This window comes from Salvia hispanica, chromosome 3 (genome assembly GCF_029641045.1).
Source record: "Salvia hispanica isolate PSC_SH4W2 chromosome 3, Shi_PSC_v1, whole genome shotgun sequence".
In the NCBI taxonomy this organism is placed as follows: Eukaryota; Viridiplantae; Streptophyta; class Magnoliopsida; order Lamiales; family Lamiaceae; genus Salvia; species Salvia hispanica.
In genome coordinates, this window is record NC_142694.1 from 7,511,570 (window position 1) to 7,534,105 (window position 22,536).

Sequence of the window (22,536 nt, forward strand, 5' to 3'; positions counted from 1 at the left end):
CAGTATCCTTTGAATGATAACAAATCAACAAACACAAAAAATATAGAGAGTGAGGGAACTTTCCTCTTGAGACTTTTGAAGCAGTCGTCTAGATAGCTTCGAGAAACCAGAACTCAAGACAAACCATTGACTCAAACCAAAATAACTACTGCAACATGATTATTATATGACACCTTCAGAAACGATGTCGTTTGAGAGAAGCTCGGAACGAGCCAGATAGTGACGCAGTTATAGAAGACAAGTCTTGGAGGCTAAGAAAAATATATTTTTAGTTTTATTTATTTCCTAGTTAATAGAATTAGTAGATGGAAAAATATTAGCAGTAATTGAGGAGAGCTTCAAAAATATGAGAATTCTATTTTGGCGTGTGCATGCATTCATCATTTTATGATTGAAGAACAGTTTTTCATTAAGAAAGTAGAATAAAGTATAGCATTTAAAGATTGATGTACAGACATCTAGCCATCTACTTTAAAGGATTGCCTGGACTACCATTATTGAAAATGTAAGGAACTAGAATAGTTAAACTTGAGACTATGTACCAAACATCATGGTGTTTTTGGAAGCTTAATTCATGTTTTCTAGTACTCGGAATTTTTGGTTTCAGTCAAAAATTCAGAAATCAAGGTAAGACCTTGAATATAAGTGAAAATATTCAAGATATATCTTGAATTCAGTTCCTATTAATAAAAGACATACCTCAGGTCAGAGACTGTGTGCCGCAGTCTCAACTGATTTAGTTCACTAGGTGCAACTGAAGGCAGTCTCTCTTCCTCAGTTGGCCTTCCATATCTTAAGAACCTACCTCTCAGCAGGACTGAAAGATCAATACTAATTCCCATTACTTTCTCATGCAAAATCTACTCATCAAAAATGGCCAAAGTTCACTAACTTATGACAGATTACTCGGTTTCTATGTAAGTGACATGAGTTATACGTGGTAACAAAGATCAATGGAAACAACAAAGTGACCTCAAAATCCAAAATTAATTGATAATATGAAACTGTGCAGCAAATAGCAGATCTAAAAGTGAAAACTTAGGAAGAAAAACTATAGAAAACTCAATGCCTATAACATAATTGGTCAAAGTTAGAATGCAAAAACAACTCAGTATCAGAAATACGTCAAAACATTGGAACCACCTCCTCCAATAAAATGAAAACCATCAAATTCCACAGTTAATATCAAGAGCAACTGCCAACCAGCAATAGTTTATGTCACCAAATCTATAAGAAGAGCTGTTGTCCGTGAAAGAAAAATTCTCCTCGTACATAAATATAAAATTGACTTAAGGATTATGCGTTGGAATCTGTTGAGTTCAATTTGAACTTCAAGAAAATCAACATAGATCACCTGAATACGATTGCGATGAGCAAAATCAGAAACAGCATGATGCTCTAACAAACTCTGAAGTTCTCTTTGTCTGTCCCTTTCAGCTCTCACAAGCAAATCAAGCAGAGCCTGTCTTCCTTGCAACCTCAACCTCTCCCTATGAACATACTCAGGCTGACTTCCAGCATGACTGGTGACAGATCCTTCACGAACACGATCTTGAGATCCTGGTCTGTTATCTTGTTCTTCTATGTGTCCCCTTCCAGAACCTCTTTGCTGACTTGTCATTTGCATCCTCTCCCTTGCAATCCTGACTCTCTCCCGCTGTTTCCCCCATCCATTCAGTTCTGACACTGTCAGCCCTCTGCACAGCATGAGAGGATGCGTCACCAATGCCACTCTCCATCCACCCACGAACAATGTGGCTCACCCTCTCCCTCTCTACTCTCCAAGATCAGTAGACTGCTCCCGACTAGAGTCAGTATGGTCCCATTCCCGATTCTTGTGCCCAGCTGATCCTGAGACCAAGACTCATAATCATTCTCACTCCCAGTAGCACCCCCCAGGCTACTCTGGTTCTCAATCTCCCTGCTTTCTGACATAGGAGTGGATACATTTGCATTAGAATCAACACTTCTCTGTTGCCTTAATCTCGTTCTCACTCTCACTCTCTCCAGGGCACGAGTTAGTGCATGCTCATCTTCTAGCTCATCAGCAAAATAGATGAGGCACGGGTGTTGAGCCTCTCCACATTCCCCTGATGCCACGAGGTTGGAGACTGGGACTCCCTCAAGAAAGATGAATCAAGCATTGACACTGTGTGCAAGCCAGCAAGTGTCATCAACTCCGACTCACGATTCCTCCTCTCAATCGTTGTGACTTGTGATCAACTCTTGCGCCTGGCGTGTAGCCCACCGGCTCAAAATCATCGACTGCTGCCTCGTCGCTGCAGAAGGTTCCACCGAGTCATCACCGTCCAGATCGAACCTCTTCCTCCTTCTACCAAGCTGTTCCCCCTCGTCCTCCTCACCCAAAATGGTAGGCGAGCTACATGAGGCAAATGACATGCATTCGTCATAATGCCCGCACAGGAAGTCCTCCAAACCCCTATCAAATTCAGAATGAGCATCACTCGCTGCGCTTTCAGGTTTCTGCTGCAAGTGTTCCTGAACTCCAGCCATACCTCACCTCCTCTTCAAACACCCCCACAACACACAAGACTCAAAACTTTACCTTCAAGCACACATGCCCTATTATCTCCATGGCATCCTCATCAATAACAGATAATCAGTCACAAAATGCTCCAATTTCTACACTTTGAAAACAATACCAACCTAAGCCTATTGACCAAAATTCGAGATCAAAATGTCCCATACAACAGCATCCTCTCCATCCTTCGAAATCATCCGACAGATGCATAATATGACCTGATTGTAATTTGAATTAACACCAAAATCTCATTTTCTGGAAGAAATATTGAACAATTGGAATTTGGAAACCATACATATAATGATTAAAAAAATAATAGCAATATAGCAGTAGCTTGAATTAACTATTGATTGTATAAACGGAACTTACCTCTGAAGCCGTACGCTCGTTGAATTGCAGTATTGATGTAGAAACGGTAACAGAAAACCTAATTCAACACGCTATCACATAAAAATATATAGTATATTCTAGTACTTACTACACGTTATACGATTTCAATGGCGGGGAGAGAAAGGAACATTTTTACTATACTAGTAAAAAAAATCACTGGAACGAGAGAAAGAAATGCTGAAAAGGATAAATATATCCGTTGCCGAATAAATATTTCGTTCAAATAAGTTTACTCAAAGCGTAGGTCGATTTACATAATGGACAATAATTATTGATCGAAATTATCTCTCCAATCCCATTATTTCAATTTAAATCTGGTAATTAGTAAAAAAATGGGTACATGAATTTCTTTATGTTTTACCTAACATAAAGAATTGATTGCAAATTTATACTAATTTGGTCAATCCACTTAGCTTAGCTAGCACTCTGAAAATTTTATAGGAATCAGATCACTTAGGATTCACTAATTACCGGGACGTCTTTTATTGATTGGGTCTGAGATGGCTAATCTCAGAGATACAGGCCAATACAATAATGGTATCACGATTACACACTAAGTACAAGAGTTACAATCAGAAACTCTAGACTAATCTCAAGTACTCCTCTGGTATTGAGATTCCATCACTTCTGATAGTACTTGCACACTTAGTAAGGGAATTAGTCACACAAGAAATGATCCCGAAGGATCTAAACCACAAGAAAAGACTAAGTCAGAGAATCGGGCCACGAGTGGCTCAGGTCACAGCAGTGACTGCACTAGGCCTCAGACCTCCCTAATCCTCACAGCAAGTCACAAAGGAGAGCACCGTTGAACGAACTCAAACCAGAGATCAGTGGAACCCTAGATCTCACCGGTCAACGATCACCACGGTCTTCTCACACGCGGACAAGCCCATACAACTCAGAACGCTACCGCGAACACAAGAACCCTCACCAAACACTCCAAGCACTTCGGGATTGGTCACATACAACAGACCAAACCCTAGATAGAGAAGGAAACCGAAGAAGTTGCTTAACACTCAATCTACACCGGTAGAACTCTTAGGAACTGAGAATCATCGGTGGAACAGAAAGCTCGAAGGAGAACTCCGGCTGGATACGCCGGAATCTTTGAGAGAAGGGAGAGAGACGACGGTTTCTGAGAGCAAGAGAGAGAGAGATTGAATCGAATGAGAGAAACCCTAAGGTCATCTCTCACTTAACAAACACACCTCACATCTAACGGCTGTGGTGCAGGATCCGCGTGGAGTTGCCACATGGCGCGCATCCAGCAGCTCTGGCAAGGAAACGGGCCAGACTTAATTTGGGCTAGCAATTAATCATATGGGCTCAGCACATGACAGCCCAACCAATTAATAATGGAAGCCCAAAGCAAGGAGTCCAATAAATCAACAAATCGTAGTATAAATATAATTTAAAATAAATCCGCTTGAGCAAACAAATAAGAAAATCAATATTTATTGTGGATTTATTATAGTAGTTCTTTTAAAATTCATTTATATAATCCACGTAACATTAAGCCAAAATCTGGTCATCGAAGCACTTAAAAAATTCTAGATACTATTGAAAAAATTCTAAATCGATTAAATTCCCAATATTCATATGCTAGTTGATTATACCGGTACATTTGTAGCCATGAAATCAATCATTTGTCCCCTCCGCACCATGCCACTGGTGTTTATCTTTCATGATTTGCATGCCCTTGATGACTGGATATATTGATTGATTTATACTCTCTCTGTTTCTTTATAGTTGAGTCTATTTCTTCATAATTGAGTCGTTTACTTATATGGTAACTTTTTCTTCTTTCTTACTTTACTCTCTCTTACCTTAGAGCACTCCCAATAGTCTCCCTTATTTCTCCCTTATTTCTCCCTAACTCCTGCCACATCAGCACCAAAATTTATCCCCAGTTTTTAGCCAACTTTTAGCCAACTGCTCCAATGGTTTCTCCCTTATTTCTCCCTAACTCAACATTTCATTTTTACATCATCATTTTTAATATTATTTAATTTTCCCTACAAATGTGTTTAATAAATAGATTTATAAATGAACAATTCGTCGTTGTATTAATCATTGGAAGATATAATACAACGAGAAAAAAAAAATTACAAATAAAAAACCATAAAAAACAAGGATTTAAAAAACTAAGAAGGAGGAGCGTCCGGCGAGAGGCCCATCTTGATCTTCATATTTTGGATGGTCGACCAGAGGGACTGCTTCTCTTCTGGGGTTCCGCCGCCGATGAAGTACAGCGTGTAAAACTGCGCCAGAGTGGCGGCATTGGAAGAGAACGTGGAGTAAGAACGGGGATTCCGACTGGGCATCCGACGATGCGCCCTTCCCCTTCCGTCTCCCCTTCGCCTTCTTCGCTCCCACAAGGCGCTCGTGCGGACCATCCCCAGTCAAGTCGATGGGGGTCGCGCTTCCCTCACTCTCCCCACCGCAGTCCCTCAGGAGGCGCTCCCAATGCCGGCGGATCGCCTCGCTGCCATGGTCCTTCATCGAGGCAGTCTTGTTGATCGTGTACTTCTCCGTTACCTGCGCCCAGAACATGATCTCCGTCCGGTAGTTGCTGCGCACCGCGTCCTGCGTCGTGTCCGCCCAGCAGTTGGCTATCAGCTCGGACTCTTCGAGAGTGTAAGTAGTCCTTGCCCGCTTCGGCTTCTCATCGGAAGCCGTATTAGTCGTAGCCGTCGACGCCGGCGCCTTCCCCTTCCCGCTCCTGGAAGGCGGCTCGGCGGGCGTTTCTTCCACCTCGTAGTCGTCCGTGCTGAGTGTCGGATCCGTTGTGTACGTCGCAGCCTGAGATTCTTCGTCGCCTGGGGTTGATCCAGGGGTGTCGAACAACGATGTGACTATCTGGGGGCGATACACATCGTCGGCTGGAGAGGGCATGCTGAGGGCAGACTGGAAGTACGGAGAAAGTCTGCGTGGCGTAGGAGTCTGCAATGGGGACGGACCCGCGTATGGATATTGGCCGGGAGGAGAACCCATCGACAACAACGAGCTCATCCACTGCTCATTTGCTTCATCAGTGTTGGGAATTTGCGAACTCGACTCTTTGCCCTTACCCTTACTTTTTCGGGAATTTTTCCTATTTGAACTCATAATTTTGAAGATTGAATATAGAAGATTGAGAAAATGAAGATTGTGTGTGATGAATGGAGGAGGAGGAAGAATTATATATAGGGGAAGTAAATAGCCGTTGGGTACTTAAAAAAAAAAAAAAAAAAAAAAAACAACGCCGAAATAACGCCGAAATGCCTACAGTGGCCGGCGAATTTCCGGCGATAAATCGGGAACCGGCGTTAATTCGGTAGAATTAACGCCGGCAAAACGCCGAAAAGCCCCCAACGCCGGCGATTTCTCGGCGATAGCCGGCGTTTTAACGCCGGTTTCTATCGCCGACAGCGTTGAGAGTGCTCTTATTCTCTATTTTATTTACTTTATATTTTATTCTCTCTACCTTTTCCTCTCTCTTACTTTTTTATCTATTTATTAAACACATCCAACATTCATTTCTAAAATTCCGTGCCGAAAGTTCGGCTTCAACTATGAAGAAACGGAGGGAGTACAAGAATTAGACCCTAAGTTGATAATAAAGTTCACATTTTCCACTCGTTTAAAAAATGAGCTTAATACATCATTTAATTAATGGGTTGTGTTTCTGGTTTTTAGCCATGGATACTGTACCAAATTTCTTGTTCTGGTGAGAATATCAAACATGTGATGGTGGGAAATTGATAATGACTTATCCCTTTTAATACCATATGGAGTACTATTAAATACTCCTAGTATATTACGTACTATCAATTACTTTAAAATCCATGAAACATCATATGCATATCAAGATATTACTTAAACAGGGAACATTTTATTTTGTCTTCATGCGTTGCAAAACTATTATTTTGATTCGTAACACGTGAAAATGTCTTTTGAGGTCCGTCAACTTTAACTTAATAACATTTGAGCTACTTTTTCATTTTTTGGACAAAAATACCTTTTATGGCTATAAAGGGCAATTAAGTCAATTTATTATCTTTCATTAATTAAAGAGTAAAGGCCAAAATGGTTCTCAACATATGCTCATTTTACGATTTTGGTCATAAATTTTATCTTTTGAGATTTTTGGCCATGTACATATCAAATTGGATCACAATTGGTCCTCTGTAATATTTAACAGTCAACAATTTTCATGAAAATGAATAATTGATGGTATACCCCGTGATGACAATTGAAATTGTAAGGGGACCAAGAACTGACAGTAGCCACTAAGTAGTATACTATTTGTTTATTTTTGTTGAGAATTCTGATTCATTTACAAATAAAATTACAATTCCTTAGTCATAGAACATAGTCAAACTTTGTATTTCTTGAGGAATAAAGTCGTAGACATTCTCTGTTACCTTGGCCTTCCTCATTTCTTGTTCTTATTCTCAGCGGCGGCAGGTAGCTATTTTTCTCCATTTTTGTTTCTCTTTCAGATTTTTCTTGCTCTTCTTTTAAAACTCTCTCTTCTTTTAAAACTCTCTCTCTCTCTTCTTCTTCTTCTTCTTCTTCTTCTTCTTCTTCTTCTTCTTCTTCATTTCTTCCTCTTCAGGAACCCTTTTTCCATCGATTTTTCTTTTAAATCTCGCTTGGTCTTCCTCATTTCGGCAGGTAGCTCTTTTTCTCCATTTTTGTTTCTCCTTCTGATTTTTCTTGCTCTTCTTTTAAAACTCACACTTTCTTTATGTTATCTACTTGTTCCTCATTTCTTCCTCTTAATCAACCCTTTCTCTGTCGATTTTTCTTTTAAATCTCACTCTTTCTCATTGTGTAGGATCTCAGTCGGCGTGCAGCCGCGGAGCTTCGAGATCTTTTAGTTTGTCAAGCGATGGGTTCCTACTCGCAATTCTTCTTTCAGTTTGACTAATAGTGAACAAATTATGTTTTAACTAGGGCTGACAATTTTTGATCCGACACGATAATCCGACACGAATCCGCACGAAGTTAACCCGACAAGAACACACGCGTTTAAAATTTGGATCCTTATAGGGTTGACCCAATAAGAATCCGAAAATTATGGGTTGGGTTGGGTCGGATGCGGGTCGGGTTGGGTTATCTGTTAAGAAAAAAAAATTTATTTTGATTATTATTTTTAAAATAATATATTAAATTTAATTTTAATTATTTTATTAATTAAAAAATATTATAATTTTAATTTTATTAGTAAAAATATGATTAATACTATTATTAATTATTTTTTATGATTAAAAATATTACTGCATACTTAAATTTTATTAAAAAATAATTATTTTAATTATTTTAACTTTATTTGTTAGATTTAATTTTAATATACTTTAATTTTGTTATTTAGATTTAAACATTATTTAAATTAATTATTTAAATTTTGTAATATCTTATTTTATCGTGTAATATCAAATTTTAATTATATAATATCACATGTCGGTCGTTATCGTATAAGCGTTTATATTGTGTAGTAACTTACTATCATTAAAAGATGACCAATATGTTTTTGGATGACACGAAATCCGCACGAATCTGACACGAATCTGTTTGGGTTGAACCCAATAAGAACACGATGATTTGGGTTGGGTTGGGTTGGGTTGGGACCCAATAAGAATGGGTCGATATTGGGTTAACCCGATAGCGACCCGATCCGCACGATTTGCCAGCCCTAGTTTTAACTAACATATTTTTACATCAAATACTAAAACACTGAAATGAATAATTGATGGTATCCGCGTGATCGATAATTGAAATTGTGAGGGGACCAAGAACTGACAGTAGCCTATTAATGTACTATATGGAGAACTATTAAGTACTCCTAGTATATTAATGTACTATCAATTACATTAAAATCCATGAAACATCATATTCATATAAAAAAAAAATTAACAGAGGGAACATTTTATTTTGTCTGCGGGAGTTGCAAAATTATTATTTTGGTTTTAACACGTGAAAATATGTTTTTAGGTCTGTCAACTTCAACTTAATAACATTTGAGCTACTTTTTCATTTTTTTTTACAAAAATACCTTTTATGACTATCAAGGGCAATTAAGTTAATTTATTATCTTACTTTATTAAAAGAATAAAGGCCAAAATTGGTCCTGAACATATGCCCATTTTACGATTTTTGTCCTAAACTTATCTTTTGAATTTTTTGGTCTTGTACATTTCAAATTAGATCACAATTGGTCCTCCGTTAACAATTCCATTAATATTTAATAGTCAACGATTTTTCATGAAAATGAATAATTGATGGTATCCCCATGATGAAATTGAAATTGTGAGGGGACCAAGAACTGACAGTAGCCATTGAGTAGTATACTATGTATTTATTTTTGCTGAGAGTTTTGATTCATTTACAAATAAAATTACAATTCCTTAGTCATGGAACGCAGTCAAACTTTGTATTTCTTGAGGAATAAATCAGTAGATACTCCTTGGCCTTCCTCATTTCTTGCTCTTCTTTTCAGCGGCGGTAGGTAGCTCTTTTTCTCCATTTTTGTTTCTCCTTCAGATTTTTCGTGCTCTTCTTTTAAAATACTATCTTTCTCTATATTTTCTTCTTCTTTTTCTTCATCATTTCTTCCTCTTCATCAACCCTTTTTCCGTCAATTTTTCTTTTAAATCTCACATGGTCTTCCTCATTTCGGCAGGTAGCTCTTTTTCTCCATTTGTGTTTCTCCTTCAGATTTTTCTTGTTCTTCTTTTAAAACTCACTCTTTCTCTATGTTATCTTCCTATTCCTCATTTCTTCCTCTTAATCAACCCTTTCTTTGTCGATTTTTCTTTTAAATCTAACTCTTTCTCTTTGTGTAGGATCTCAGTCGGCGTGCAGCGGTGAGTTCCTACTCACAATTCTTCTTTCAGTTTGACTAATAGTGAACAAATAATGTTTTAACTAACATATTTTTACATCAAATGCTAAAACACGAAAATGAATAATTGATGGTATCCCCGTGATGACAATTGAAATTGCGAGGGGACCAAGAACTGACAGTAGCCTATTAATGTACTATATGGAGTACTATTAGTATGTGATAATGCTAATTTCATGCATTAGTTATGAGGATAAATTATATGAGGGTCTGACAAGGTTTTATAAGCCAGGTGTGTAGAGAAATTGTCAGATCCAGGAAGAAGGAGAGGATCACCTGGAGAAGGAGTCTGGCAGAGAAAGTGAGCAAAATGAAGAAGAAAAGCACCAGACGGAGAAGGATTCTAGACGAAGGGCAGAATGTAGAATTCAAAGAAGGATCTAGAAGCTCAACTCCACGTCTATAAATAAGAGCACGCAACAATCCTGAGGGCATAATCCACGAATCATCTCTTAGCTCTTAGTTTAGCTCAACGCACTTGGGGGGAAATCGAATTAGGGGTTCTTGGTTCAGAAATTCATCAGTCGTTGTATAACACCGTCTCCACGGGAGGCGAAGATACAATCTCTTTTTCTGCTTTTAGTTTACATTTCCGAATTTCCCGAGTCTTCGCTGTTCGAAGCTCGGTCGTATTTTGTTACATTTCTGTCGGATATTGCAATACTTTGCTATGGAATCTGTTGCTTTGGTTTAGTTTCATGTTATCGCTTTGTATTCTGTTTGCTTTGATGTTCATGCGATGAATCTGAGTTGTTAAGTTGAAGTTACGTGGAGATCGTTGTCAATCGGTTGAATCTGGTTAAATCCGTTGATCAGAGATGAAATTTGTTGTGGTTTGTGGTGGATGGCTTGGATCCGCAGTGGATGAAGCATCCCGTAACTAGATCTGTTCATTTAATGGATGGTTTGATGTTTAATTTCTGTGTCCTTGTTTACCTCGTCTAGTGATAATAGACCTGTTCAGGTTTCTGTAGTTAATCGCATCAATCGGTCTAATTTAGTTTGTTTTGTTTCATTCTGTATTTTGCTCTGTATTTCCTCTGCATTTCGTGATCAAGGTTTTTGAGAAGATGAAGTCACTGTTAGTTTAGCCTTTAGTTAGTTAATCTGCAGCTTTTCATACGTACCTTGCTATTTTGGGAAATGGTCCCCATGTTCTGCTTTCCTCTGTCTAGTCTAGTTTAGGAGGTTATTTACTCGGTCTGGTAATTGTTTAGTTGGAAGGTTATCTTGAATTCGTCAGGTCATCATCATGCATGTGACTCAACTTTATTTTACCCAATTAATACCCGCAAGTGTACGGGGTTATCGTAGCAAACAGCAAGCAAGAGTATATCGTATCCCACAGAGACAATTTAGTGTAAACCTAAGTACCACGAACAAATTTCAACTACTATCCAGATGATCGAGAATTTTGGTTTTGAACTAACAACTACTAAAAGCATATAAAATCAGAGATTAAAATAAGCACTTTAAACAAGAAAACAATTAAGCAAGTTGTAGAAAATGGTAGAGAAATATGCAGAATTCAAGGATCCGATGCACAACTCATAGCCTAACCCAATTGACATTAAATTACCACTTAAAGTCTCCAAAATTGTTGAATCAATCACAAATATAGATTAAACCCCCTCCCGAGGTGAGAAATCCGCAGATTAAGTGTAACAATCAAAGTCCCCTTCTAATTCTTAGACTTAACTCCCAAAAGATTGATTAGATTAACGATCCCACTCAAAATCTCAACTCTCCCGAGTTTTATTGAATAAAGGTGTGGATTATTCCTCTTTCAAGATTCAATACTTCACCTCCCGATTACTCTAAAGAACCCTAACACTACCAATTGGAGATCAAGCAATTGACAGGAAAAGAGCACAGAAATAAACCAAACAATTGCAAGAGCTAGATAAAACGAAATCAATTGGATTAAAACTATGAATCAAAGCATCTTCACCAAGAATTCTACATAAAAGAAGTTTAGCTACTCATATTCATGGAAGAAAACAAGTCTAAACTAAAGAAAACAATGGAAAACATGATACGGAGTACAATTGGCGGATGAATTGAAGCTTGAATCTTCAATCTTCTTCCAAGAGTGCTTGAGAGAGATGGGTAGTGTGTTTCACGGCGGTCGAGAGTCAGTAGAGTTGCCCTAGCTTTTCTTTCTTATCTCCCTATTTCAGAAAATCGCGTTTTTGCTTGGAAAAATCGCCAGAATTACGTACCCGGCCGGGTGGATTTAATGTACTGGAAAATCACCCGGCTGGGTGGGAATCTTTTGGTACTCTCTGGAAAAGCGCAGGTCAAAATGTGCCACCCGGCCGGGTGAGGCTTCTCTCGAACTCTCTGTATTCTCCACGGCTTCTCAATGCCACCCGGCCGGGTGAGACTCTGTTTCACGTCCTTTTTTGCCTATTTTGCCTAAAACACTTCAACAAACACGTGAACTCCGAAACAAAGAGTAATTGGCTGGAAATAACCATTTTGAGCACAAAAACTCAACAATTAAGCATATCAACACACCAATCATGGCACTAAAATACGAGTTTGTCAACTCCCCCAAACCTAGACCTTTATTTGTCCTCAAATAAGAATAAGAAATCATGAAGAACAAACTCATGCATAGTGGTGGAGTTGATGTTTTGCTTCAGAAAATTTTCAAACCAGTTCAAATGTAGGATACATACAAGAATCAACCAAACATTAATTGAAGCTACTGTCTCGTATATCACCTGGTATCAATGCTCTCACAAGGTTTAGGAGGTGTGATTTTCCCCCTTTTATTCTTTCTCACTCAAGTGTATAAGGAGTACCATAAACACTCAAATCAAGTAACATGTAATGCTTACCATAAGCTTGCTCAACGTCAAACGTCTCCTCTGTTCTGATGGGAAAGCGAACCTAAGATCAGAAAGGTCTTTATTTGGGTGGTAATGTAGGCTCTTTGGACGGTAGGGTGAATTTAGGCTATAGTGACTAAAAAAAATGTAATTAAGGCATACATCTCCACAACAACCATTTCCTAACATGATTCGCGATACTAGGCTCTATCAAGCTTCCTTCCAAGACCTCCTTTTTCAAACCCCATCACACTATTTATTTATTTACAAAACTTTTCTCTCCACCTCTTTCTCTTTTTTTTTTTTTTTTCCTAGACTTCGTCTAGCTTATACCCCCATAAGTTTTTTTTTTTTTTTTTTTTTTTTATAACATATATGCATAACTTCTCATCTTTTGTAACATTGTGCTTTTCTCCCCTTTTATAGGTCTTTCGAACATTCCCTTTTCAACTATCAAACACAATTTTGGCTATGAGGGCTAACTAGGGATTTATAAGCAAATGAGGATAATCAAAGAATGCCTAACTTCATCTCCTAAGTTCACATCCACTGTAAAGACTTGACATGACGAGGAGCAAGTTCTAGAAACAAAAACAAGTTACCCAATCAAATCACACATGAACAAAGTATGGCTCAAATCTCACCGGGATTAGCATTGACCAAGCAAACAAGCACTTCACTCGCAATTAAATCATGGAATGATCACGCGATCCCTAGCCATTCTAACCACAATTTTTAAGACAAAAACAATTATCATCATAAGCCATCAACCCCGTACTTAGCATCAATTATCTTACATTCATCCATATTCGAATTTGAGTCCCACAGGCGGGACTTACACCAAATGACCCCAAATAAAACATTAAAAAGAAAAAGTCTTAATAACACAAGTACACATCATTAGCACATGGAGAAATGGAACAACCAATCCACGTCAGAACCCCCCCCCCCCCAAACTTATTCAAGCCAGAGGATAGAATAAGTTTGAAGAGAAGTGGATGGTTGAGATACCTCTATTCAGCCGGCGGTGGGAACCTCGCGTAATAGGCACGGTAGAACGCCTGGCGGGTGGCATCACTAGCATCGAAACGAGTCTGTAGCTGCTGAAGCTGCTCTCCATAGTGATCCAAGCGAGTTCCAAAGTTGTCAAGTCGAGTATCGCACTGGAACCTCCATGCCTCAGCGTTTGCGTTCCACTATTGTGCCTGGATCCACCGGGCATCCTGCTGGTCTTGGCTCACCCGAAGTGATCGAACTCCTGCAGCAATTTCCGCCAAGTAGCTGTCGTTGGATGGCCTCCCTCGTGGTCGGCTCCTCTTGGGCCGGCTGCTCTGGCCTTCTTCACACTTTGTGGCGGGCTCTTCATCATCCTCATTCATAGCTGCTGGGGCGTTATCTATCTGCATGAGCTCCTCAGGGATATGCGGTCTCGGGAGATAGGCGGGGTCGACATAATTGGGCACGGCATCCGCGGCTCCTTCCCCGCGAGGGGGGTCACTCTCGATCTTCTCCAAATGGTCTGGTACCCCCAACCGCCAACCGCAAAGAGCTGGGGATCGGGGAACCTAATGCACGTGTGTTGATCTATCCTGAAGTATCCGGCGCCCCGTCTGTCAACCAGAATGATGTTGGACCTCTTAAGTGTGTCCCAATCCAGGATTATGGGACCGGGATCTGGGGTCCTTCCCTCAAAGCTCACACCAAATTTGAAGGCCAACGCCGCGACAATTCCTCCACAACACAGCTTGCCGCTCTGTCTCTTTGACTGCCTCTCCAGGTTTTTGATTATATAATGCCCAATGTTGATCCTTCTTCGTTTGAGCATTCCCCACAACACAAATAGTATTTCCGTGGACATGCTGCCTGCTTCTGTGTGAGCTAAAGGGTAGTAGACCAAGGCCTTTGCCATGTACCGAAGGACAGGGTTTCTGATTGAGTTAATCTTGGCTCTGGATGGGGTGAACACCGCTTCGCTGCTGATCAAGCTCCAGAACTCGTTTCTATTGTAATCCTCAGGCTGGGGATCCTCGAGAATGCCTTCCTCGCCTTCCTCTATCAGATGGAAGAGTTCATTGAACTCGTCGACAGAAATAGTGTGTTCTTCGTTATCAAGGCGGAAGGACATTGAGTTGATGTTCCTCCCCGAGGACTCCACTGTGAGGGTAGTGAAGAACTCCACCGTGAGGGCCCTGTAGGACCCGTGCTTCAAAGAGAAAAAATGACCAAGGTGTCCAGCTTGGACAAGGATATCCCAGGAGTGCTGAATTCCCAGTCCGTTTAAAATGGCTCGACTTTGATACCTGGACGGTATGCTGTCAAGAGCCGCCAAGGCCTCCCATTTCCTGTTTTCCCCTTTTCGAAGGGTGACCCCAACCTTCTGTGGTTTGAGAGTTCTCGGGGCCATCGGTAGTGGGTACCTAAAAAGAGAAATATTAGTGACTCCCCCAAACTTCAGGTTACAGATAACGATGTAGGAAGATAGACTCTATTCCTAACATCCCCATTATCAATCACAACATTTAGGGCATACAAGCAATTTAGCTAGAAATTAGAAAGATAGACTCGATTTCCAAAATCTATAAACACGACTTAACCAATTTTTATGGGAGATAGACTCAATCCCTATGCCCATTGTTCATCAAAAATTCTTGAAGGGAGATAGACTCAATCCCGGAACTTACATAAACCAATAAAAGTCAACTATAACATCCTCTCATATAAAGAATAACAACAATATTCATGCCCAAATTCAAACTCAACTCAAACAAGCTAATGCAGCCTCTCAAGCCAACAATGCATACTCAAAGACTTCACCACAAGCACAATTCATACCAAAACCCAAACAATTTCACAAATTAGGCATAAGACTATCACCAATTCAACTTGCAAAGGCTATAAACTTCATACCCATCACACTTTGCACATCATATCCATGGCTAGAGAGGGTTAGAGGTGAAGAACATACCTTTGTTGCTTGTAGTAAGAGAAAAAATCGAAAAGAGGGGCTCTTTCTTGAGTGTGTTGGTAGAACTCCTCTAAATACCCAAATTAAACAAACCAAAACACTCTAGCAAGAAGGAATTGAAGCTAGGATGGTGGAATATGTGGTGGGTGGGTGAGATGTTGAGTGAATTTGTGTGTGTGAGGGAGAGAAATCAGGAAGGGGGAGAGGAGGCGGGTGGAAAGGGGCGGGTGAGGGAGAGAAATCGAGAATACCTGTTAAATACCTAGGGTTCGCAGCATCGGACCCGGCCGGGTGGAATTTCTCAACGTAAAAACCACCCGGTCGGGTGAATGAAATCTGATACTCACTGGAATCCCATCGTTATTCGGTAGTGACCCGACCGGGTGGAATTGTTGAACTAAACATTCACCCGGCCGGGTGGTAGTCTTAGAGGCCCCTCTGGAATTTTTCTTTGCAAAGTAATTGACCCGGCCGGGTGGTTTGTTGTGGTAATCCCACCCGGCCGGGTGACTTTTCCTGGGCAGATTTTTGTGCTCCATCCGAATTTTCACTCCCTTTTTACCAGTGTTTACAACTCATTCATGCAAATTGTCAGTTCCCAAGCAGAAAAAAAAACAAAATAACTCCACATCTGATGAGATACTTAAGAAAGGAGACAACACAAAGAGGCTAAGGATACAAAAGCCAAAAGAAGGAAGGAAAAACAAACACACCAAAAATCAAAAGACAAATCACACAAAAAGCAATAGAGTTACCTACTAGGGGTTGCCTCCCCTAAAGCGTTTTTGGTTGAAGTCGTTAGCTCGACATCTCCATAGTGTATCACTGTGCCTCCAAGGAGAGATGGAACACCTCTTCCTTTTGTTCCATAGAGTGGAACTTCTTCACATTCTGACCATTGGCCGTGAACACTCGCCCATCATCGGCTTCGAGCTCCAAAGCTCCATTTTTCATAACTGTCTTGACTTTGAAAGGGCCGGACCACCTTGACTTGAGCTTCCCGGGGAAGAGTTTTAGGCGTGCATTGAATAGTAGCACCAAATCTCCGGGGAAAAACTCCCTCTTGTCTATCATCTTGTCATGGTATGTCTTGAGGCGCTCCTTGTAAATTGCCGAGTTCTCAAATGCCTCATTCCTAAACTCATCAAGCAAGTTCAGATAAGCTTGCCTCTCCTTTCCGGCCTTATAGTAATCAGCATTCAACTGCTTCACCGCCCAATACGATTTGTGCTCAAGCTCCACGGGAAGATGACAAGATTTCCCAAACACCAACTGATAAGGTGACATGCCGATCGGCGTTTTATAAGCCGTCCTATATGCCCAAAGTGCATCATCGAGCTTCAAAGCCCAATCCTTCCTATTGGCATTCACCGTCTTTTCCAAGATGCCTTTGATTTCTCGATTGGCCAATTCAGTTTGACCATTGGCTTGAGGATGATAAGGGGAAGTGATTCGGTGCTTGACACCATATTTACTCAATACAACTTCCAGCCACTTGTTTTTGAAATGAGACCCCCCATCACTTATTAAGGCTCTCGGCGCCCCGAACCTCGTGAAAATGTTCTTCTTCACAAAGTTTATCACCACCTTAGAAGAATTTATCGGAGTGGGAATTGCTTCCACCCAACGGGAGACATAGTCAATCGCCAAGAGGATGTATTGTTGACCGGAGGATAGCGGGAAGGGGCCCATGAAGTCGATTCCCTATACATCGAAAAGCTCTATCTCCATAATAGTAGTAATCGGCATTTCCTTCTTCTTAGAGATACCCCCTGTCCTCTGGCATTCATTGCAGTGGAGAACAAATTTCTGACAATCTCCATAAATGCTTGGCCAATAAAATCCGCATTGGAGCACCTTCATCGTCGTTCGATTTGCTCCAAAATGGCCTCCGGTGGGGCTTGAATGGCAATTTCTTATCACAGCTTCCCATTGTTCATCGGGTGTACACCTTCGAATGACCATATCTGCACATCTTCTGAATAGGAGCGGCTCATCCCAATAATAGAATTTGAGATCATGAAAGAACTTCCTCGTTTGATACTTGTTGAGGCCTTCTGGGGTCACCTTGGCTACTAGGAAATTCACAATGTCAGCATACCAAGGCGACGAACTTTGAGCATAGAAGAGGTGCTCATCGGGGAACTCTTCGTTTATCGGCCTCTTCAAATTCTCGCCTTCAAAGCAATGCTCCAGTCTAGATAAATGGTCGGCTACCACATTCTCACACCCCTTGCGATCTCGGATCTCCAAGTCGAATTCTTGTAGCAAAAGAACCCAACGAATCAGACGAGGCTTGGCATCCACCTTAGCAAACAAAAAGCGGATGGTGGCATGATCAGTGAACACAATAGTTTTCGCTCCAATGAGATATGGGCGAAATTTGTCAAAGGAATACACCACAGCTAGCATCTCCTTTTCCGTGGTAGTGTAGTTTGCCTGAGCTGGATCTAGAGTCCGGCTTGCGTAATAAATCACTCTGAACACTTTATCTCTTTTCTGCCCCAGTGCCGAACCTACAGCTACATCACTGGCGTCGCACATGATCTCGAAAGGTTGAGACCAATCTGGAGCTATGAGCACCGGGGCGCTCACCAACGCCTTCTTCAAAATTTCGAAGGCTTGTAGACAGTCTTCGGAGAAATGGAACTTGACATCCTTAGCCAGCAGGCTAGTCAGAGGGCGAGCTATTTGAGAGAAATCCTTGATGAATCGCCTGTAAAATCCCGCGTGCCCCAAGAAGCTCCTCACAGCTTTCTCATTAGATGGTGGTGGCATTTGCTCAATCGCCACAATTTTGGCTCTATCGACTTCTAGACCTGCACCAGATACTTTGTGCCCAAGCACAATACCATCACGTACCATGAAGTGACATTTCTCCCAGTTTAGCACTAAGTTGGTCTCCTCGCATCTCTGCAATACTCTCGTCAGATTATCCAGGCACTGATCATAAGTTGATCCGAAGACCGAGAAGTCATCCATGAACACCTCCATAATATCTTCCACCATGTTGTGAAAGATGGACATCATACATCTCTGAAATGTGGCTGGAGCATTGCAAAGCCCAAAAGACATCTTCCGGAAGGCGTAGACACCGTACGGACAAATAAAGGCCGACTTGTGTTGGTCCTCCGGAGCGATCAAGATCTGATTGTATCCGGAATATCCATCTAGGAAGCAGTAGTACTCATACCCCCCCAATCTGTCAAGCATCTGATCAATAAATGGGAGAGGGAAATGGTCCTTCCTCGTTGCTGCATTAAGTATCCTGTAGTCTATGCAAACTCGCCACCCGGTCACCAATCTTGTGGCTATCATTTCATCATTGCCACCTTGTATAACAGTCATCCCACCCTTCTTGGCCACGACTTGGGTGGGGCTTACCCAATCACTGTCGGATATCGCATATATGATTCCGGCTTTCAACCACTTCAATACCTCCTTCCTGACCACCTCTTGCATTATCGGATTCAACCTTCTTTGATTCTGCGCCTTAGGCTTAGATCCTTCCTCCAATAAAATTCTGTGCATGCAAACAGTGGGGCTGATTCCTTTGAGGTCCGATATGGACCACCCTATAGCTCCCTTATGCTTCCTAAGCACGCGTAGCAGCTTATCGAGTTCAGTAGGAGTAAGTGATGAAGAGACAATTACCGGATACGTCTCCTTCTCTCCTAGAAAAGCATACTTGAGGTGTGAGGGCAGCGGTTTAAGTTCCTCCTTCTTCTCTTCTTTCTCTTCTTCTTCCGCCGGATCTCTAAGTGGTAGAAATTTGTTGTTCCTTCTTGAGATCTCTACACCAGAATTAAGGGCTCCCACAAAATGAAGCATCTCCTCAGTGAGCTCGGGCGCTTGCAGGATGTCCGAAGCTATTATGGCCTGTGAAAGGCATTGCTCCAATCTGTCCTGACACGAGATAACCTGGGCAACTTCTCTCACGCAATCATCAACCACCTCGATCACTTTGCACTGCTTTAACCTCCACGTATCGTCATCATCATACCTCAGTATAGCGTCATAAATGGAGAATGTGATGCTCTCTTCATTCAGTCGAAGAGTGAGTTCTCCCTTGTGGACATCAATAAGTGCTCTCCCGGTAGCTAAGAAAGGTCTACCGAGGATAAGTGGGACGTGTTTATCTTCTTCCATATCTAGAACCACAAAGTCGGCTGGAAAAATAAATTCCCCGACCTTGACTAGGATGTCTTCAACAATCCCCTTCGGGTACGACACTGTTCTGTCCGCCATCTGCAGTGAAATAGTAGTGGGCCTAAGCACTCTGATTTTCAACTTCTGAAAGAAAGAATATGGCATCAGATTGATGCTTGCACCCAGATCACATAGAGCTCTTCCCTCTTGACAATCTCCTACTATGCAAGATATGGTAAAACTCCCGGGATCCTTCAACTTTGCCGGCAGCTTCTTCTGAATAATGGCGTTGCAGCTCTCCGTTAGATTAACCGTCTCATATTCCATCCATCGTCTCTTGTTGGAGACCACATCCTTTAGAAACTTAGCGTAGCTGGGCATCTGCTGTAGTGCCTCCACCAGAGGAATGTTGATCTGCACCTTTCTGAATATGTCCAAGAATCTTGAAAACTGAGCATCCGTCTTCTTCTTCTGCACCCGTTGAGGATAAGGGATCCTCACTTCAGCCGGAGTGTGAACTGCAGGAGTTGTAGACGGAGCTGGAACTGCGTTCTCCTTAGGTGGAATAGTGACCTGAACCGTCTCCGGTTCATCTTCTTCGACTAGCTCCTCCTCTTCAATGGGTTTCTCTGCTGTTTTCCCTGCATTCGCTGAGGGCATTGAGGGTCCCTCATAGCTCGTCCCACTCCGCAAGTTGATAGCTTTGCAGTCCTTGGGGTTGACAATGGTGTTGGACGGGAATTTTCCCGGTTGAGTAAGAGTACTCACAGTCTGGGAAATCTGGCTAATCTGAACATCAATGTTCTTCAAATGAGTGGCCATTCCTTGTACATCCGTCTCGACCTTCTGCATCCTCTGATTGTTCTGCTCCATCACCTTGTTGGATTGTAGCATAAAGGACTTAAGTATGTCCTCCGTGGTCATCTTCTTAGGATCGTTGACCATCCCATCAGTAATTGTAAATCCCGGGGGAGGTTGCAAGGCATTATTGGGGCTCCCATAAGAGAGATTGGGATGCCCCTTGTTCCCATAGTGGTTGTATCCTCCACTATTAAAGTTTGGGCGTGAATTGTTGTAATACCTGTTGCCCCCTTGCTGCACATAGTTCGCATCTTCCATGTTTCCTTGTGGTTCTTGAGACGGTTGCCCCATCGCCATGCAGTCGAACTTCATAGTTAATGCATCCAATTTGTCGGATAAAGTGCTCATTGTATCATGGTCCGTGGTATAAGCAACTCTATGCACCTTACTCCTTCCGTTGCTCCATCCTTCATCACTGGATGCAAGTTCTTCAATCACCTCCATCGCCTCCTGCTCTCCTTTCTTAAGCAGATTACCTCCCGCACTGAGATTTAGCTCCCGTTGTGCTTCAGGTATACATCCCTTGAAGAATGTAATGACTTGCACTGTTGGGGTTAAGCCATGATTGGGGCACCTCTTCAGCAGGGCCTTGAATCTCCCCCATGCATCTTTTATAGTCTCCGTAGGAGACATCTGGAAGCCAATGATCTCGTGTTGTCTTTTAATAGCCTCGCTAGGGGGATAGAACTTCTCCAGGAACTTGTGGACCATGTCATCCCATGTTCTAATGGACCTTGGTGCCAAACTCTCCAGCCAATCCTTTGTTGCGTCTTCCAGAGAAAAAGGAAACAACCTCAGTCGGACCTGATCATGTTTACTTACGCATCCATCTCTGTGGGATTTGATCCCTGCTTCCCTGTGCTAATCTTTATTTTAGTATAACGGGTTGAGGGTTTTGAAAGGTAGAATACACACTTCACTCCTCTACGCACTTCAGTATATTGATGTACTATCCATTACTTTAAAATCCATGAATGGTCTTCCTTGGGTATTATTTAATCTCTCATGGTCTTCCTCATTTCGGCATGTAGCTCTTTTTATCCGTTTTTGTTTCTTCTTCAGATTTTTCTTTTGCTCTTCTTTTAAAACTCACTCTTTCTCTATGTTATCTTCTTCTTCGTCATTTCTTCCTCTTAATCAACCCTTTCTCTGTCGATTTTTCTTTTAAATCTCACTCTTTCTCATTGTGTAGGATCTCAGTCGGCGTGCAGCGACGGAGCTTCGAGATCTCTTAGTTTGTCAAGCGGTGAGTTCCTACTCGCAATTCTTCTATCAGTTTGACTAATAGTGAACAAATAATATTTTAACTCAAATTCTAAAACTCGAAAATGAATAATTGACGCTATCCCCGTGATGACAATAGAAATTGTGTGGTGACCAATAATTGACAGTAGCCTATTAATGTACTATATGGAGTACTATTAAGTACTCTTAGTATATTAATGTACTAAGTATCAATTACTTTTTAAAATCCATAAAACATCATATGTGTATCAAGATGTTTTCTAAATAGAGGGAACCAAAATCGACCGGTTCTTAACTGGCCGGTTCCGATTCCAAGATTTATGAAAATTTAAAACATTTTAACCGGTCAACCGATCCACTTAGAACCAGAACCGGCCGAATAAGCAGGATTATGTGGGACCCTTATTCTATTACACACTTTCATTTAATACATAGTTAAATAATTTCTTAAAATCCGTGACGAATCAAACTGGGACAAACATTATGGGATGGATAGAATAAATTCCAACCAAATGAGATCGAAAAGATAATTTGAAATACATAATGTCAAAAGGTTTTCAAAACTCTGCCTGTTTGAGATAATAAAAGTATAATTGGTTTTCAGAGAATAAATTTCAAGAATTAAAAACCTAAAAGTAAGATTAAAGACATTAAT

General features: G+C 41.1%; 1 protein-coding gene and 1 pseudogene across 2 annotated transcripts; both read right to left on the bottom strand.

Moving 5' to 3' along the window:
- Window positions 1–699: 699 nt before the first annotated feature.
- On the bottom strand, window positions 700–3,117 carry LOC125213456 (uncharacterized; annotated as a pseudogene). The gene is made up of 3 exons (XR_016137063.1): window positions 2,912–3,117; window positions 1,355–2,760; window positions 700–817 (listed from the first exon to the last, which is right to left on the bottom strand). The product of XR_016137063.1 is annotated as an uncharacterized LOC125213456 (transcript).
- Window positions 3,118–16,448: 13,331 nt separating this feature from the next.
- On the bottom strand, window positions 16,449–21,080 carry LOC125209138 (uncharacterized). The gene is made up of 3 exons (XM_089066354.1): window positions 20,379–21,080; window positions 17,563–20,330; window positions 16,449–17,058 (listed from the first exon to the last, which is right to left on the bottom strand). The coding sequence occupies exons 1-3, from the start codon at window positions 21,078–21,080 to the stop codon at window positions 16,449–16,451; spliced, it is 4,080 nt and encodes a 1,359-aa protein (XP_088922480.1).
- Between the last annotated feature and the right edge of the window lie 1,456 nt (window positions 21,081–22,536).

Coding starts and splice junctions, on each gene's coding strand:
- LOC125209138 (XM_089066354.1), bottom strand. CDS start 21,080: ATGGAGGTGATTGAAGAACTTGCATCCAGTGATGAAGGATGGAGCAAC. Junction 20,331..20,378: donor CCATTGAAGAGGAGGAGCTA/GTCGAAGAAGAT, acceptor ATTCCACCTAAG/GAGAACGCAGTTCCAGCTCC. Junction 17,059..17,562: donor CGAAGGTGTACACCCGATGA/ACAATGGGAAGC, acceptor CCCTTATCATCC/TCAAGCCAATGGTCAAACTG.